General features: G+C 41.8%; 1 protein-coding gene across 1 annotated transcript in view; it reads left to right on the top strand.

Moving 5' to 3' along the window:
• NOTCH2 (notch receptor 2) overlaps positions 1-17,950 on the top strand; it is a 73,205-nt gene that overhangs the window by 27,673 nt on the left and 27,582 nt on the right. The window contains exons 5-15 of the mRNA XM_057372802.1: positions 2,416-2,649; positions 3,476-3,631; positions 4,684-4,872; positions 6,019-6,132; positions 7,251-7,364; positions 10,621-10,854; positions 11,364-11,474; positions 13,136-13,328; positions 14,810-14,955; positions 15,465-15,584; positions 15,695-15,847. Coding sequence (XP_057228785.1) covers positions 2,416-2,649; positions 3,476-3,631; positions 4,684-4,872; positions 6,019-6,132; positions 7,251-7,364; positions 10,621-10,854; positions 11,364-11,474; positions 13,136-13,328; positions 14,810-14,955; positions 15,465-15,584; positions 15,695-15,847 — 1,764 coding nt within the window. The remainder of the gene's footprint in view (positions 1-2,415; positions 2,650-3,475; positions 3,632-4,683; positions 4,873-6,018; positions 6,133-7,250; positions 7,365-10,620; positions 10,855-11,363; positions 11,475-13,135; positions 13,329-14,809; positions 14,956-15,464; positions 15,585-15,694; positions 15,848-17,950) is intronic.

The raw sequence follows: 17,950 nt of genomic DNA, 5'->3' as shown, positions 1-17,950 counted from the left end.
CCAAAACCAAAAGTCCTCAGAAATTATATTTCRGGAGTTTTGCTCAGCCAGTCAAAAGGCAAGTGAGTTTTTGAGAGGCATCACATTGTGGAGTGGTGTGGCTGAAAACCTCTTCACGCTTTGGTGGCAGCAKTTGGGACTGGCTGAGCCAAAAGGATGTAAACGCTGTGAGAGCTCGTCAGAGAGGGCGTCCTTTGATCTGGGCTGGGCCCCCTCCAAGAAAAGAAGGAAAATCACTTCTATAATAAGCAAATAATGTCTTGATTATTTTTTCTTGAAGGAAGTCGATTGTGCTGAGCTGCGAGATACGCGTGACTGCTCAGAACCAGCCCCAGCTCAGTGACTCTTTTCAGGGTGGCCACTGATAAGGCAAYACTGAAAGCTCCTGAACAAACCACTTCTACTATGACAAATGCATGGTTTGTTTGTTCATAATGCACCGAGGTGTTTTACAGATAACAATACCCAGGGTTYGATTTCACCCCAACTGTTTCACTAGGCAAACTGGGAATTGCAGATTAATTCTGAAAACTCTATTGTAGTTGTTACTACTGTCAAAAATTTGCYGTGGTTTTTCAAGTGATAAAATTCTTGTTTTGAAGTAGTCCTACCAGAGAACGGAACATATGCTCAGAACACAATTGTGCGACTTTTTTTTTTAATAATAATTCTATTTCTTTGCCACTAAGTGAGAAAAGAATCYGGGTCTCACAGGATCAAAGGCTAACATTTATCTAAGTACTATTAAAACAAAAGGAATCATGAGTATAGTAGAAGGAGWTGGTTAAGTTTGGACATTTTTAGATTCCTGCTCAGCATAAATGTTTCAGTTTGATGTATTGGATGAGGGCCTGTCTGTGCTCTTGCATCATTATTTCTGTGCCATTAATAAACAAGGTGACTTATCAACATCTAATAAGTAGTTTTAATTTGGCAAGCCTGAACAAACTGGAGCCCAGGTGCATTGGCAGAGATCTGTGGCCTGCTCTTGAATTTTTTTTCTTGGAACAGGAGGGGAATTCCATGSAAATGTAAGTGTGCAGCAGATAGAGTAGCTGGAGAAGAGAAATGGGAGAATCTTGTGGTAGCAGCACATTTACTAAAGAGCCTTGACCCAAATAACAGAAAGCTACTGGAAGATAGTGAGAGAGGAGAGGGTGTCACCTGAGGGAGGGGGGAAGGTCACATCAAACAAATCAAATCTTTCTGATACAGGGGCATCTTCTGGTGCTGTGTGCATCCTGTCAGTGTTTTAGGAAAGGTGGCAAAAGCAAGTTACCAAGCAGTGTGGGGAAAAAAAAAAAAAGAAGGCAAGCTCTCAGTGCTTAGAGGATTTTTAATGTAACTGAAAGGGGAGAAATAGTTTATCAAGAAGATGATTGTGGACTGTGACCAGTACTCTGTGGTTGCACATGTRTACCCATATGCCAGCCTGGGTAGAAATGAGTTGCTGCTCATTAAATTTTATCTATTCAGGAAGCTCAAAATTAYTTGAAACTTCAGCTAAGCAATTTTGGCTTAAAAGTAAACCAAGCAACTTTAATCATGAAGATGAATAACTGTTGAAGGAAAATATTATTGCAAGTGGTAGGTCCTCCAGATTTTGATGTCACAGCAAAATGGATTTCGGGGGAAAAAAAMCCAAAACTTTAGTAAGTGTGACTTGCAGAGCTTTTGTGGATGTGACTTTAAAGTTCAGTATACTTTGAAAATTATTTCATACTTACTGGTCCTTTGGTTCTTTACCTTGAATTTTCCTGCGAGTGCACTTGTCTTTTCTACTCTCTAGTATCTCCAATCATAACATTTTTGGAGTATTTATTTTGTTTCTGAAAAAAAMCCCTCAACAACCAAGAAACCCCCAAGTATTTATGGTTATCTGTACAATACCTGGGGTAAGGAAAATTAATATTTCAGGTAGAAGAGTCTCAAGAATTCTTTTCTTCCTCATCGAGTAATCTTCATTGCATAATTGTATAGGAAAGGATTAAAGAGTGTCCTTGTTGCTGGCCTGTTGACRCTACTTTGGCCAAGATTTTCTTGTCATGCCATCTTCTCTCTTAGTCCCTCTGGCTGCTCTGCAGTCAGCCCTTCATTCKTTTTGCTTCTCACCTCCTTGCAGATGTATCTTCATACACTGCAGGCTGCCTGCTGGCTCTCACACTGCACCTTTTTTAAGTCATTATTTTTAAAGCCATTTGCAATCCAGCTCCTGCTTTGGGGTCATTTAGGGATGCTGGTTGTCTTTCCCTAATTTGATGACAGTGTTGTGGAAGTTCTGGCCCTCAAGTGTGCAGGAATGAAGAAGTGGCAAATCAAGCTGGGCTACGGCGTTGCCTTTCATTGTGTGTGCAAGAACTGCCTTGAGTGTGAGCGTGTGAAGTGTAATGAAGCTTTTTTATTTGTGTGCACCAGGCCAGTTTTGCACAGAGGATGTGGATGAATGCCAGCTGCAGCCCAATGCCTGCCAGAACGGGGGCACCTGCACCAACCACAACGGGGGCTACGCCTGCGTGTGTGTCAATGGCTGGAGCGGGGACGACTGCAGCAAGAACATCGAYGACTGCTTCACTGCCTCCTGTGCCAACGGCTCCACCTGCATCGACAGGGTGGCYTCTTTCTCCTGCATTTGTCCAGAGGGAAAGGCAGGTAAGGCCAGAAAACTTCCATAAGTCTGGCTCTTCACAAAAGGTGCTTCCTGGAGTTTAAGCATTTGTTTAAAGTGGTGTGTTTATGTTACACACTTTGCCTCCAAACCAGAGAGAGCAAAAGGAAAAGTGGTGTCCATGAGCAAAGACCTATTAAACCGCTGTAGCTTGGGACAAAGATATATTTATATCAGGTTAAAAGACGAACTTATTTCAGTTTAGGTTGCGAGGAAAGCCGATCTTTTTCTAGCCCTTAGCAGAATCTGTATTTGCCTGAGAAGCTGCACGTGAGTGTGACTTGCTCCGTGCCACTTACAATAATTTTAAGAGTCTAGAAGGCAAATTCAGGTATTTTTATGTGATTGTGTGAGGATCTGGGCATCCTTGCTGGTATGCTGGAAAATGTTCTGGTTTAGGTTAGGTAAAAGTATATCTCCTGACTGCATGGAAATAAAAGTGATCTGCATATCTGAATTGAARTGAGCTTCATGTGCATCTTTGCAGCTGTCAGAAAAGTTATCATGCTGCTTTTASAGAAGAGTTAGTTAACAGCTCCAAAGAAGAGATTTTGGTAATGGTGAGCCCTTTTACTGCTTTAGGAGTGCTGGAGACACCTCTRAAGTAACAGAAGTTATATTTAAATGTAATGTTCTGTAACTGTGTGTGATGAAATTCCCCATGGTAGTTTATAGGCTGAAGCCTGTAAAATACTGCTCAGGTTTCTAGGTGTGGGAGTCTCAATTTGAAATATCAGAACACGGAATTGGTGTAAAATACGGTCTGACTGCTGCATTTCTTTTTTAATAAACTCTCGGATGCYTCTCTAGGTCTTCTGTGCCACTTGGATGATGCCTGTGTTAGCAATCCGTGCCAGAAAGGTGCTCTGTGTGACACCAACCCTGTGAATGGAAACTACATCTGCACCTGTCCTCAAGGCCATAAGGGAGCAGACTGCACCGAGGATGTGGATGAATGTGCAATGGGTGAGTTTCTGTTKGCTCTCTGTGGGTGCAAGAATACACCTTTTGCCACCTTTTGCTTTCCTTTCCTGCTCTCCCACTTTCATTTCAGAGTCTTTACGTGTGTTTTAAACCTTGTGTGAGACCTGGGGCAGAGGCCTGAGCCRGAATAGTTGTCCCTGTTAGAGCTGGAACATGAAAAGCAGCGARATGCTGAACCATTGCTCCTTGTGCAAGAGGGCTTTAGCTTTGTGTGGGGAGTGCGTGCAGACAGATGTGATGATTGAGCTGTCCCTTAGAGCTGCGGGGTGCAATGAAAGCACTGCGGATCGTGTGGGAGCTGTTGCAGCTACAGCCWCGGTGGAAATATATCAAGGCTGTCTGACAGCCAGAATATGGCTGGGTCTTTTGAGTGCCTTCCAAGACTGGTGACCACGTGGGCTTTTAAAGCTGGAGTTCTCTGATAGCATGCTGTTGTGTTGTTTTGGGGATTAACTGGACTCTTACAGACTTACTTAGAGTTTTGTGAGTGCTCGCTCATGCTTCTAGAGTGTGATGCGTGAAGGTAATGCCTAACCAGCACTCATGGAAGGGTTGGAAAGAAGCACTGCTTTGAATTCTGTTCCTCAGTCTGTCTTGGACAAGAGTGCTGTTCCTTTTTGAAAACACACAAAGGACAAGTTTGGTTGTTTTGTGGCTCTGGCGTCATCTTGTCAGCCTCAGGAATGAAGTAAATGTAAAATATGATCTGGAAATAAGACCTTGAAAGCATCATTAGTTCTCTAAGCCCTGCTAGTTGATAGCCTTAAGAACTGTGTTTAGTAATATGGAGCAGAATTGCTCCTCTGGTCCCTGGTAGTGACAGCAATCCTTCTTTTTGCCTCTGACAGGCAAGTAACTGCCACTGTTTTCTTCAGCAGTCTTTCCCCAGAAGGATGAACAGTTTTTCTCCAATATTACTTGCCAAAAAGGAATGCTCCCTGGAAAAGACCATGACTAATAAAGAATGCTGTGGCATTCCTGCTCTGAGCAGAGGTTTTGACACACACAAACACRTGTATACGCTTTTCTTGCAGCAAACAGCAATCCGTGTGAACACGCYGGGAAATGTGTCAACACAGAGGGCTCTTTCCACTGTGAATGTCTGAAGGGCTACACAGGACCTCGCTGTGAGATGGACATCAATGAGTGCCACTCAAATCCGTGCCAAAATGATGCCACCTGCCTGGATAAAATCGGAGGATTCACGTGTCTCTGTATGCCAGGTGAGAGGAGCTTCTGACAAAGATGGGGCTTCCAGCAAAGGAAGAAAGAACGAGGCAGAGCTCAGGGAGGGCTGCCAGCTCTGCTGAGGTGGAACACAAAGCTGCAAAGGGCTGAGACTAAATGGTGAGAGAGAGCCTGCTCTGGTGGCTCCAGCCAGGAGGACTTGGCATTTGTGTGTGGGAGGGAGAAAGCAATTAGAAGACTGAGAAAGAAACCAATCTGTACATCAGCAAAGGAAGTCAGCTTTCTGAGCTGAGTATGTGTGACTCTTATTTGTTACTATACCTGGTAAAGTGCATGTGCAGTCTTTCCTTTGTGAAAGCAAAGCAGATGCAACCATTAAAAGAATGCCTGTGTTTTCAGGTATGCGAATGATGATTTTGAGCAATGGTGTTTAGGGTTTTTCTTTGCTTAGAATACCCCAAATGATGCAAGCTCACATTGACCTGAGGAAATAACTGTTAAAAAAGTCACGTGTTTGAAATTGTGCTTGTAAAATTTGTATGGCAAATGTAATTGATGACCAATGTTAATCTTCTGTTTTACACTCTGATAAAAAGTAGTGAAAAACGAAAAGGATGCAAGTTGCAGAGACTTAAAAAGTAAAAATAAAAAATAAAGAATTGTGGTGCCTGTAGGTGATCAGCTGATACCATCACAACTACAATGAGTTTTTATAGATATAGTATTTATGAATATCTAGTATGTTTTGAAAAGTGCAACTCAAGTATTTCACCCTTTTTAATATTTTTCTTGTACTCTGCCATTAGCTAAAAGCCCTTGAGCTAAAACCATCTGCTGTTTGTTTACATACTTTTTACCTTATATTAGTGTAAAGCAATATATTATTGATAAATATAAATATATTGATATTATTGATATATTCCAAAGTAATTAACATAACCCCTTCTCAAGTGGTAGAAAACATTAGATGTGAATTCAGCATAGACTTCTATACATTCAACATCACTTTTTAACCTCTGGTTAAATATATATTCTTGCCTCATGGTTTCTGTCCAGACAGCAAACTTGCACTGAAACTCTGCTTAGACTTTCAGCAGTGGTATAAGAGGCAGTTACACTTCAGAGGGCACTTTCTAAGGCCTTCAGTCACCTCCTCTTATTTATTTTTATTTTTATAACAGGTTTTAAAGGTGTTCACTGTGAAGAAGATATTGATGAGTGTCTAAGTAATCCATGTGTGAACAATGGAGTGTGTCTTGATAAAGTCAACCGYTTCCTCTGTGTCTGTCCTCCTGGTGAGTTCTTTCTGGAAGCTTTTCCTGCTTCACCCTACCAAGAACTGCACAGATATTATGGGTGATATGTTTCTTGTGAGTTTCTGCTGTTCTTAGGGCAGCACCCTTTTGAGTTGCAATCTCTATTAAATAAGAATAGTCCTGTCCTGATTGCAATAATGTTGTGCTTGTAGCTGGGTAAGCATTGAGAAAAACAGTTGGACACTTCATCTGAAAGGGTAGTTGGCAACATTAATTTATTTTATTGTGGAATTATATGAGATTCTCAACACATTTTAAAGATCAGACCYTCTTTGTGCTTTTTGTCTTTTTCTGAGGTTTTTGGGCAGAAGCTGGTTTTGTATCAGTACAGTTTATGCTGCTTGCATGAGGAGAGAGGTGRATTCGCCTCCACTAGAAAAGAAGTGCTGAGCTGAGGGTGTTAGCTATAGGGTGAACATCACTTGTTTTCTTCATGACTTACAAAAGGTTTCTGAGTTCAGAATATACATGACAAAAGCCTGCTCTGCATCCCTTCTTACTGACTAATGATGTTCAGACTCTTGCTTTGGTTCCTTCCTCCAAGAAAAATTCCTGATGTTTTTTATTTTTCCTTGAAGTGCCCTAGGAGATCTGCATCGTCTGACATCACCTGTCAGTACTTTGTTAACTATTTCAAGAAGTGTTTTGAGGGTTCCAGTGCTACATTGTACCACATTCCATGGTGCTGTAGTAATTCTGGTCTGAAGGCTCTAGTGATGTATGCACTGTTGTTTTATTTTTAGCTACTTGCTTTGGTTGCCTAAAAGTGTTTTATGGTGGGCTCTCAGTTTTACAGGCAGGGATACTGTGCAGTGGTGGACACCTTGAGCTCCATCTGCTTTATTYCTATTTGACTTGGCTATCTCAGTTTCCAAGCTGATTCTTTGACCTGGAAGACAGAATTTGGATAGTTTGGRTGAAGAACCAATCCACCCAGGGCGTGTAGTGTGTGCTTAATGATGCCATTGAATGTAAATTTGCTGAGCTTAGATTTGGGTGGGTTTGAGGATTTTCTAATAGAGAAWTCCTGACAGTGTAGCTGTCCAGATGAACTATTTGAAGTGACTTCTGGATTTCCGTGTTTCTCTGCCTTTCAGGATTCAGCGGTGCCGTGTGTCAGATTGACATAGACGACTGCTCCAGCACGCCGTGTCTCAACGGAGCCAAATGTATTGACCACCCCAATGGCTACGAGTGCCAGTGTGCCACAGGTCAGTCTGGTGTCCAGAGCCCCTGGATGGAGATAATCTGTAGCCTAAATATAGGAAAGGGTGGTTAGAAAGGTGTCAGTGTTCTTTCTTTCTTTCTCTGAAATGCTGCTTGTTTGTTGYGAAGCTTTGTCCACTCCTTTGTGCAGGGAATAGTATTTAAGTAGAGAAAGTTYCCAACTGATGGGAGTTCTGGCCTCCCCCTTTCAACCCCATCTTTAGCTTCCCAGAAGATGACAGCTTCTTCTGTATTAACAATGGAATCCACATATGTAAAAACATCAGTGTGAAGGCTCTTATCTGTGTCTTACCTTTCTTTCTCCTGAGTCAGATTATTTATTTTGTAGAGTTGAAGAACAAGAGATGAACAGAGCAGTGCCACTGTGCATTCTGATTTCTGTTACATCACGCTATTTTATGTCAAAGTGTTGAGACTGAAATGCAATAACTGTTGTGAAAGGAATACCACACAGTAGCTCCCTGCCAGAGAGTAGTTAAAATGATTTGTGAGGTATTACACAAATTTTGATAGACCTGTGGCTGGAACTCAGCCACAAAAAAAACTTAGGTTTTTTTTAATGCCTGGTGAATTACATGTTTGGAAGCGCCAGGTTTAATGATAGGATTTTCTTATCTTCATACCTCCAGGGGTGATGTAGATGTTTTTATCTTCATTTTTACATCTGKTCAAATAAGAGGGTTTTCAGAGCTGTTATATTCTGTTTCTCAGTAAGGAATTACTCGTGGTTGCTTTCAGTTAATGGTGCCTGACACACTGTTCATGATATAGRTTCAGGCTGGAAATGCCTTGGCTTTAGCTCTTCCATTAGAGAAGAAGCTGAACAATTCCTGGAGCTACCTTTGTCTCAGAAGTATGCAGTTAGATTAGATTTATGTGCAACTTTTCTCATTTTAAATCATTCCAATGATCAAATTGTTAAGACAAACTTGACTTCATTAATCTGTTCTGCACTGCACAGAATGAAGCAGAGATTGGCCTAAAAATAGTCTGTTTTTCACACACATGCTCTCCATCATTCCCAAAGTTACTGAAGAGGCATTGAATTTGTTGGAAGAAGGAGAATGCAGTAGTTCTGACCAGGAGAGGTATAATTACTTGGTCAGAATTTTCCTTTTGTTTACTTCATGTGACAAACTAAGCAGACACTTGCAAAAATAAGGAAAAGCTCAAATGTTCCCCAAACTTGGAAACTGTTTTAGAAAGTCTTTCTCAAGCTGGTGTGTATCTGGTTGCTTTCATTCACTGAGAGTGCAGAGCTTATCAGGCCTAGGAAGGTTTTGGGGTGTGTGGTGGAGAACAATGTGGAGAGCTGTGCCTTGAACAGCAGGTTCTGAATTTGGCACTAAAACTGCATAAATCACCTCAGTACAGAAATTCTAGGTTTCCCACCTGAGGAGGGAAGACAACTGCTTCCATGAAGGCAAATGGTGTGTGGAGCATTTTCAGGCTGAGAGCAACCAGATGCATGTTWCTGAAGCAGCAGTTCTTAGTAAAATCCTTGGTTAAATGTTTGAAAATGGAAGAGGGACTCTGTATTAGGGCTTTTGTTCCATCCTGTCTGAGGGATTCTCATTTTCTATATTCAGATGTTTTTTTCCTAGTCTGACTCTTGTCTGCAAAGAGGGAAATCATGTTTTGGTGAGGTATGTTCAGTTAAGAGATCCAGAAATACACTTGAGCTATAAGTGGCTCAGTTGAGCTACAACAGCAGGCAAAGTCATGACTTTTGAACAAATGTATGCTAAGTATTGTATTTAATATTGACAGCCATCTGTAAGACTGAAATGTGGAATTCCTCATGGGGGCAGGTCAGTTACTGGACAGTAATGTTTGAGTATGTTCTTGCTCTGTTAATCTCATAATATGAGTGATGTGTTCCTGGAATGGTAATGGCCGGCTRCCGACGTGATTGAAAACTGCAAAATGTTTGGCCAAATGCTGTACAGATAGCTCTATTTACTGCTTGCTTTTTGTCTTTTCTTTCCCTTCTGGCATTATTCCACTTCTCCTTCCCAGTGGTAGATCATGGCTTTTCTTTTCTTGAGTTGTTTCAGGTTTTTCCTCTTTTTATTTTTCTCTGCCCTCTTTTTTTTCCCCCCCTGCCACCGTTTGTCCCCTTATCGGTTTGTTTATCCCCTTTCCCTAACATCTTTTTACATCCATTTCTCTAACTAGCTTCCCTTCCCTCTCCCCACCCACTTCCACACCCATTCATCCAAGCATACGTTCGCAGAACTTGGAAATGTTAGCCGTCACCTGGTATGTTTGACCACAGAAATAACCACAAACCTGTATGAAAAATGGGGAGCCTCTTATCCACTTATAATACTCAGGTGAGAACCACTCTTCAGCTGTTGAAATTCCCTGCAGCTTGGTTTGTATCCGTCTCCAGTTGGTGTCTTGAAATTTGAAGTTTACCTTCCTAATCATCAGCTGCTGGAAGGCAGAGAGAATTGTTGCTCCAAAACCTCAGCTCTAAAAACCATTTATTTGAAATTGTCCCTGTCTCATGTAGCTCTGCTCAATCATGGAAAAGAGGGCTCTTGAGGAAGCTGTTTGCTGATCTTTATTGTTTTAGCCCTTTTTGTGAATAGATCCTTCTCTGTTGCTCAGGATGTTTCCCAGCTGAAGCAGCATGAAACAGGCCAAATTGCTGCTTGTTTCATTGCTCCTAACCAAGAGGTTGCATGCAGCCTTCAATAAATTTGCAGTTGATGCTTGATTGCAGTTGCTGAAAGGTTTCCCAGTGAGAGAGGCAAGAAACTTTCTAATAACCAGAGCTGCAGAAGCTTTSACATGAGCCAAGGGAGTTCCCTTGGGAAGGTTTCAGCAGCATCTTGGCATTTATTTCTCATTCTAACAAGGTCAAGCCCCCTCTGTCCCCCTGTTACTGTATAGAGAAAATAATGACAGGAGTGTGCCTTCAGATAGTTTATACTGATGCAAATAAATATTTCTCACGGAGATTTACACGTTTCCTCTTGTGGTTACTGGTCCAAATAAATTGACTACTTCCAGTGCCAGGGTTCTCCATGCATGGTGTTGTTCTGTGATGCTGTGGACAGTGCAGAGTGTTGTTTTCCAGGGCTGGAAGTGCAGTTGAGGTGCCCAGTTACCCTTTGTGCTCTCTGCCACTTTGCTGATTCTTGATGTAATCCTTTCTACACCTGGCTTATATTCACTGCATCATCCTACCATTTAACTTGTTACTGACTCCTGCTCAYCGTTTTTCCTCAGGTTTTACTGGCCTTCTGTGTGAGGAGAACATCAACAACTGCGATCCTGACCCTTGCCACCACGGGGAATGCCAAGATGGGATCGATTCCTACACGTGCATCTGTAACCCTGGCTACATGGGTGCCATATGCAGCGAGCAGATAGATGAGTGCCACAGCAATCCCTGCCTCCATCAAGGGCGCTGCATCGATCTGGTCAATGGCTACCAGTGCAATTGTCTGCTGGGCACTTCAGGTACAGAAAACACAAGTGGAAGGCTTGGATTCAAACAGAGTTCAAGCATTTAATTATTTCTTTCTCTAATTTGGTGTTTGCTAAATTTGAGACAGTTTCTGGTATGAGAGTATCATTTTCACATTACTTTTCCCTGCTGAACTCATTGTTTTTCTGTGGATTGGCCTAATCCTCACTGGTACTGCAACTGGTCTTGGGAGAATTTGCTTCCTCTTCACGCCAAAAAAATCAGGCATGCAGAAAAAAATAGGTGTAGTGTCCAACTAGGTTTATTCCTCTGTTTAAACATTTATTACAAATTCAGGGTGATATTCAATCAGCACCCAGTGACTCAGGTGATGTTCCTTGGTGTTTGTGGTGCTTCCGCATCATCACCTGTTTGAGTTGCCCCCAATGTGATTTTGAAGCAGGTGGGATTCTTAATTTGGCTATTGTGGGGAAATAGTTTTGTTTCCTTCCTTGTAAGATTTAACCCCTCTTATTCCTCTAACTCTTTCTTTTCATTCCAGGAGTAAACTGTGAAAATAACTTYGATGACTGTGCCAGTAACCCGTGCATTCATGGGGACTGTATTGATGGCATTAATCGCTACAACTGTGCCTGCAAACCTGGATTTACAGGTAAAGTCAGCTRCCCAAGAGCTTTGAATTGTTTTGAAGATAGTTATCCAAGTAGCCAGGGAAGCTGTTCTTTGCATACTGACTGCARGGGATTCAGTTGGTATCTCAGTAAATCCTTCTAATCTTTGGATCTCAGCATCTTACTTTACAGCAAGGTCTATGAAGTAGAAAAATGGCCTAATCTGTGCTGTGAAATGCCATTCTTGTTAGGTAATTAAGTCCAATTCATGGTTCTTGGTTTTATAACAAATAAACCCATGTGACTTCGGTTTATTATTTACAGCCTCTTTCCAGGGACAGAGAGATTGTGGACAATATAGAGAGGTGTTTGATTAGGCACTACCTTGGGCTTTGACCATGAGCAGTATTTCTATTTCTGTGAAATCAAAGCATTAACTTGGTGTTCTCACGAGCTGCTTCCCACTCTGAAGTCTCCAGATGAATAACCTGATTTTTTCAGTACTTCTCTTTCATAGCACAGTCTGTTCTGTTTTCTTTTTAAACTATTAAATTTCTCTGGGTACAGTAAGAGTAGGGCTGAAAAACGAAGTGGTTAAACACTTCTGGATCCATGTTTAGAACTGTAAGTCAACATCAGGARCTATTTCTGATGACTAAAGCACATCTCACCACTGTTTATAATGGACTTTGTGTTTTGAGCCATATAGGATAATATAAAACAATTGTGAGGCAGTTGATATTGTTTATCACAGTTTTCTCATCACGTTTGTTACTGTTTATTACTGAGTGATTCTAATTAGAATAGGTCTGAAATGCATTAGAGAGAGCACTAAAAGGTTTCATATGTCTTGTGCTTTTCTCTTGGTGTCTCTCTAAACTTCTGATGCTCCTTCCTTCCTTCCTACGTCTCTGGCATGGTGATACTCTTTAGTCCTGAGAATAAGATGAGGGATGATCCTGATCACTCATGCCTTCCACTCTTCCTTGTTGCTGCCATACCACATTTGTTATCCTGCTGGATTCCTTGCTGTTACACTGTTAATATAATTCAGTAATATGATGAWTTGGCGTATTCCAGTCTTTAAGGAGCTGTCTTGCATGGGGTCTTGCTACTTTGTCATTTCCTTATGTTAAAAGTGCTTTCAACTTACTGCTTCATTCACTCTGTTTAGCTTTCCAGCCTCACAAGACCTTTTGGTCACTACTTCAAGGATGTTGCAGTCATAATCAGAGGCAGGCAAAACAGGAAACGGTGTTTTTTAGAGCCCCTTTTGCGCAATAAACCACAAGAACTGTATTTACTGCAGACATTTGGGCAGTATTGGTTCTTCAAAGGGTAGGTACTTCAAAGCAGAGGAGCAGGGCTATGACAAGTGGAGCTCAAGAGGTTTGTTGCAAGCATGATACAGCTGAGTGATTTTTGCTTTCCTAATCATTATTAACCGGTGAATTTTTTAGTGGAGATTCTTGAGTGGTTTGTAAATACTTGTTGAGTGCAAGTGCTGTTTTCCAGGCACAGGAAAGTGCTGCATCTTTCAGAAATGCTTCTCTTGGCTTGAGTTAAAGCAYGGAGGCATGTGGGCTCCATGCTGCTGCATTGGCTTTCCTGAGCTGTGTCTCAGTGTGTGTTCTTGCAGACGTGCAAAGCAAACCCTCTTTTAAGAAATGCTCCTTAGTAAGTGTTGGGGTTTGTTCTCCAGGGCCCCGCTGTAACACCGACATTGATGAGTGCACATCCAGCCCTTGCCACAATGGAGGGACGTGTATCAACGAGGTGAATGGCTTTAGGTGTGTGTGTCCTGAGGGTTTCCACCATCCCCACTGCCAGTCCCAGGCAGATGGCTGCCTCAGTAACCCCTGCGTGCATGGCAACTGCACACACATTGCTACTGGGTAAGTACTCAYTAAACCCACCTGCTGCCTTCTGTGTTATTGTTTCTTGCTTTGTCCAGACTTCCAACTTCTGATTTTTCTCTAATTTCTCAGATTAAAATCCCAATTTAATGTGATATAATCACAGTTAGGTTAGCCCTTCATTCAGCAGCTGCAGCCTGGTGTTCCAGSATAGRTRTTTCTGTCCTGCCTTGTGGTGTTCRTTGGTTTTGCATGGGCATGCAGTGCAGGGTGTACTGCCACCATCTAGAGGGAGGGTTTGGTGATTCTAATGAGCTCAGTGAATGCAATTAAAATAAAGGAATGGTTCCAAATTAAAGCTTTGGGGAGCAGCAGCTATCTATTCCATCAACCCTGAAGCATTGAGCATGGGGAATACCTTTATTGGCTACTGCTGTTCTTCCTAAACAAACTGTATCAAGAAACAGGCTGACAGCTTTTGTGCTRGGGATGGTTATTTGACTCAGGACACACTGTCCAAGGCTGAGGTTTTATCAGCTTTACTCATACTGTTGCATGTTTGAGAGAAGGAAGGAAAGCTCTCTCTGGCTAGTTTGATGGCAGTAGTTAACTTTTGAATCTTCCCATCCAGGAAGACCAAATGCTGATTTTTGGGAGCCTTAAATCAGGCTTCTTTTTGGTAATGAAAAGTCTCGGGATGTTTTGGTTGTAAAACTTTCCAACTGTACATGGAATTGCCTCCCAAAAATGTGCTGCATCCTGGGAAGTGTTGTCAGCTCTTAGGCAAGGAAGTGATTTACTGCTGCGGGTAGCTTTGTAGGGCAAGATGCAGCCCTTTCCYTGGAGCTGGCAGGAAGGCTGCTTTTATTCCTAATTCAGCCTCTGTGTAAGATTGRAAAACAGATTTTTGTTCATCTTGTCTGTCATCTGTCACCTGCATTCTCATTTATACCCACGTACACCTCACACTTTGCCAGGTGAAAGAAGCTGTGTTTGCAGGGCAGGGAGAGAAGGCAGCGTGTGTTGTGTGGCCTGAGTCCAGGGTGATTCACCAGCTCCTTGCTTCTACGTCATATGGGTGGGGTGTGCTCTACTTCAGATTTTGAAATGTGATGGAGAAGATTGCTCCTGCTCCCAGCCAACTGTTTTCATTTGAAACCACTATTTGGTATTAAATCAGTCTAGTTATCTTTGGGACCTATTGTTCCCCTCCACTTTTTTTTTTAGTGGTTTTTTTTTTCTGTCTTTGTTTGAATATGTTGAGATGGTCTTATCAAAGCAGAMACATGTTGCTGGTTGACTGAACACTGTGAAAACTGTAACAAGGGAAATGTGGTTTTAAGAGAGGGTTTATTTTCAGTATTTTCAAAACTGTACAGCTGGCCTAAGCAATCTAAAGTAACTTAGGACTCTTCTAAAGAGAGTTCTTCTGTTTTTTTCTCCAAGACTAATCTGCAGGAGAAACTGGTCAAGGAGTTACTTTAGAATGCTCTAAAATTACTGCTGTTTTGTCTTTCAAGGTACAAGTGTGTCTGCCACCCAGGCTGGGTAGGAGATTACTGTTCAACAGAAGGGAATGAATGTAAATCAAACCCATGCCAGAATGGAGGAACTTGTGAGGATCTGTTGAATGGATACAGATGTACCTGTAGGAAAGGATTCAAAGGTGAAAATAATTCAGAGAAAATCTTGTTATGTTATTCCTTTTTACTTCATTGTATCTTTAGTGTCATTTCTTTTCATTAAACTTCATGGAAATAGTAATCAAGATGGGAAATGTCATGGTTGTATGRAGTTAAATTACAGTCAGTTCCTGTAGACATGATACAATGATAGAATACTTAGTAAGACCTTGTCTAAACCTTGTTTGGMCTCATTAAGARATGTCCTGCTRGAAGCWYAGCYTAATTTTCTTTGTAAATTATGAAATTTACATAAATGCACTGGAAATTGGAGGGGCAATAAACTCAAAATGACCATGGCTGATTCTGCAYTGAGCCCATGAGGAGTGCTCTTCTCTCCTTTTCCTTCTGCTGAGATTTTTCAGAATGTGGCAGTGCTGTCCACTGCTGCATGGGTTAATCATGTGAGTTACAACCTYTTTGTTCATTCTTCCAAGAAGCCCCAAGCTCTTAGCAACATATTCTTCTGGTTTTTTCCCATTCTGCTCTCCAGGTGTGAACTGCCAGGTAGTGGTTTCTCCTTGTTCCCCTAATCCTTGTGAGAACTCAGGAATCTGCCAAGAATCTCCTGACYCTGAAGGCTACACGTGCCAGTGTGCCCCTGGCTGGGAAGGTAACGTGGATGGGGAACAAGCTGTGCTTTCCATGCTGAGCAGTGCTGCTCCTGAGCCTCTCGGCCATTGCTTGATGAGGGGTTTCACTCCTGRACTCTCCATGTTTCAGGGGAGAGATGCACAGTGGATATTGATGAGTGTCTGTCCAAGCCCTGCAAAAACCACGCTCTGTGCCACAACATCCAGGGCAGTTACCTGTGTGAATGTCGGCCTGGCTTCACTGGAGGGGACTGTGACAGCAACATCGAYGACTGCCTTTCAAGTGGGTATCAGCACGCTGCTCTGTGTTTTCCAGTTTTACCTAAAAATAATTTTGCTGGCTGCTGTTTGACAGATTCTGAAAGGTCTTTTATGATCTCTTTGTAATGTTTGAGGCAGTCAAAATCCATCACGTTGGGCTGCTAGAAATGGACTGCAGTGTCCTAACCGATAGCAGTTGTTGTTCCCAGATCCTTAACTTGAAAAGGTCCTGAGAGTTTACATACTTTATTAAGAAGCACTGTTAAATGCAGAATTATATTTGCCTGAAATTTTAATACATCAAGCTCAAGTGCCACTGCAGGGCTTACCTGTATTTCAGCATTAAGCTGGGTTGAGGTGTGGTGGGAACCTGGGGTTTGGCAGTCTCTTCTGAAATGCCTCTGTCTGACATTAATATTCTGGGAAAAGTGGGTCCTGTTGCAGTTCCAGTTAATCCATATTTGAAAACAAATTAAGCAGCAGGAAGGCCCTCTGTGCTGGAATAGGTATCAGTTGCAGGAGGAGAGTCCATACACTGATGAGTACTGAAGGGCTCAAATTGCAAGAAAACAAGTATTAATTTCATGTCCTTGACACTGCTGTTTACAAGAGAAACCAAATACATAGTAGCTTCTTTTTCTAACTGGGCATATTCTATATCATCATCAGATAAAATCAGAGTCTCCTGAGAAATGTCACGTGTTCARAAGTTCATCTGTTACTATTTGAAAAGTGCTTTATCAAATCTTGGAGGAGTACACAATGTTGTAATTCTTAGATTGGCTGGGTCTTAAAAAAAAACCTCAACCAAACCAAATGAACAAAAGACCACAAAACAACCACTCCAAAACTAAATAAAAAACAAACCCCAATCCCCTATTTTTTACTATCAGCTTAAAACCGAGATGGAGTTTTGCAGATTTTAGGCATGAACTTAAGCAAGTTGTGTTTTGCATTGAAAAAAAATGTAAATTCATGACTGCCGTAGAGAAGGATCCAAACAAGTCTATTAGGAAAAGTTAYCGTGGGAGCCCCCAAAGCAGCACTGCTCAAAGAACTTCTGAGATGTCTGGCTCAGCCTGAGCTTTTGATTCTTTCTTTCTGAGCAAACAGGTACAGTACAAAAAGTGTCATGGTGCAGTGACCCAGAGAGCTTTGCTTACTGAAGCCAACAAAATTATTGCCTGTCCTGTTAGTTTTTATGTGGGTGTCTGCAGATAAAAACATTTTCCAAGTGTTAGTCTTTCTGTCTTGAACAGCTGGGACATCTCTCTCTCTCCTCCTAAGTGTTCTGAGAGCTGTGAGATTCACCCCTTGTTGTCTTAGGCAGCACACCCATGAGGCTGGAGAAGCATTTCACATTACTGCTACAGCTGATTTCATTTAGCATAACAAAAACCTTCCATGCCTTGAGCCAAATGGCTTTAATCTATGAAGCAAACAAACCCTCCAACAACAGGGACTTATTGAAAAGTTGATACCCGAGTCTCYCTCTCCTGTCAGTAAATGTGTGGCACGGAGAATTAATGCACAGCTTTTGGCTTCACTCATATGTGGCTGGCTGCCACAGACACAACATTTCATAGCTGCCAGGGGTCTTGCTTTGAATGTGCTTTTTCTCTGCAGTAGTCAAATGACCTTTAAATGGATGCAGGTGTGTCTCATAACACAAATTTTTATCATGTGAGCATATTTCTCAGTCAATAAATGAGCTTTAATTGCCTTTCACATTTCTTCGTTTTCCATTGAACATAATCATCTTGTACTTACGATAAACAGCAAATTTTTGGTGGAGTCTATTTGCATTTTCAAGTTCRTATTTTAGTAGTACTTAAAGATAGTCATGAATCTAAAAAAAGGCTTGATAATAACCTCTTTTTTCAACCCCCTTGCTTTCTCCCTTTTTCCTCCCCCCTCCCAGTTTCCCTCTCTGCCTTCATACATTAAGCTTTTGCTCTGTGGAATGCAGAGCAGAAAAGGAATCTGGCTTCAGGAATGTGGGTCTTAAATACAAAAGTGGACAGAGCAAAGCAGGAGGAAATTATTGAATGGCAGAAATCTTTCTGGCAGATTGGTCCTCGTGAAAGTGGAAGGAATACAGTGATAGGGGGTGTCTTAGACCAAA

This window comes from Malurus melanocephalus, unplaced genomic scaffold, assembly GCF_030028575.1.
Source record: "Malurus melanocephalus ecotype Western Australia unplaced genomic scaffold, MMel_1.1 scaffold_178, whole genome shotgun sequence".
NCBI lineage: Eukaryota > Metazoa > Chordata > Aves > Passeriformes > Maluridae > Malurus > Malurus melanocephalus.
This window is presented reverse-complemented; position numbering and strand designations above follow the sequence as displayed.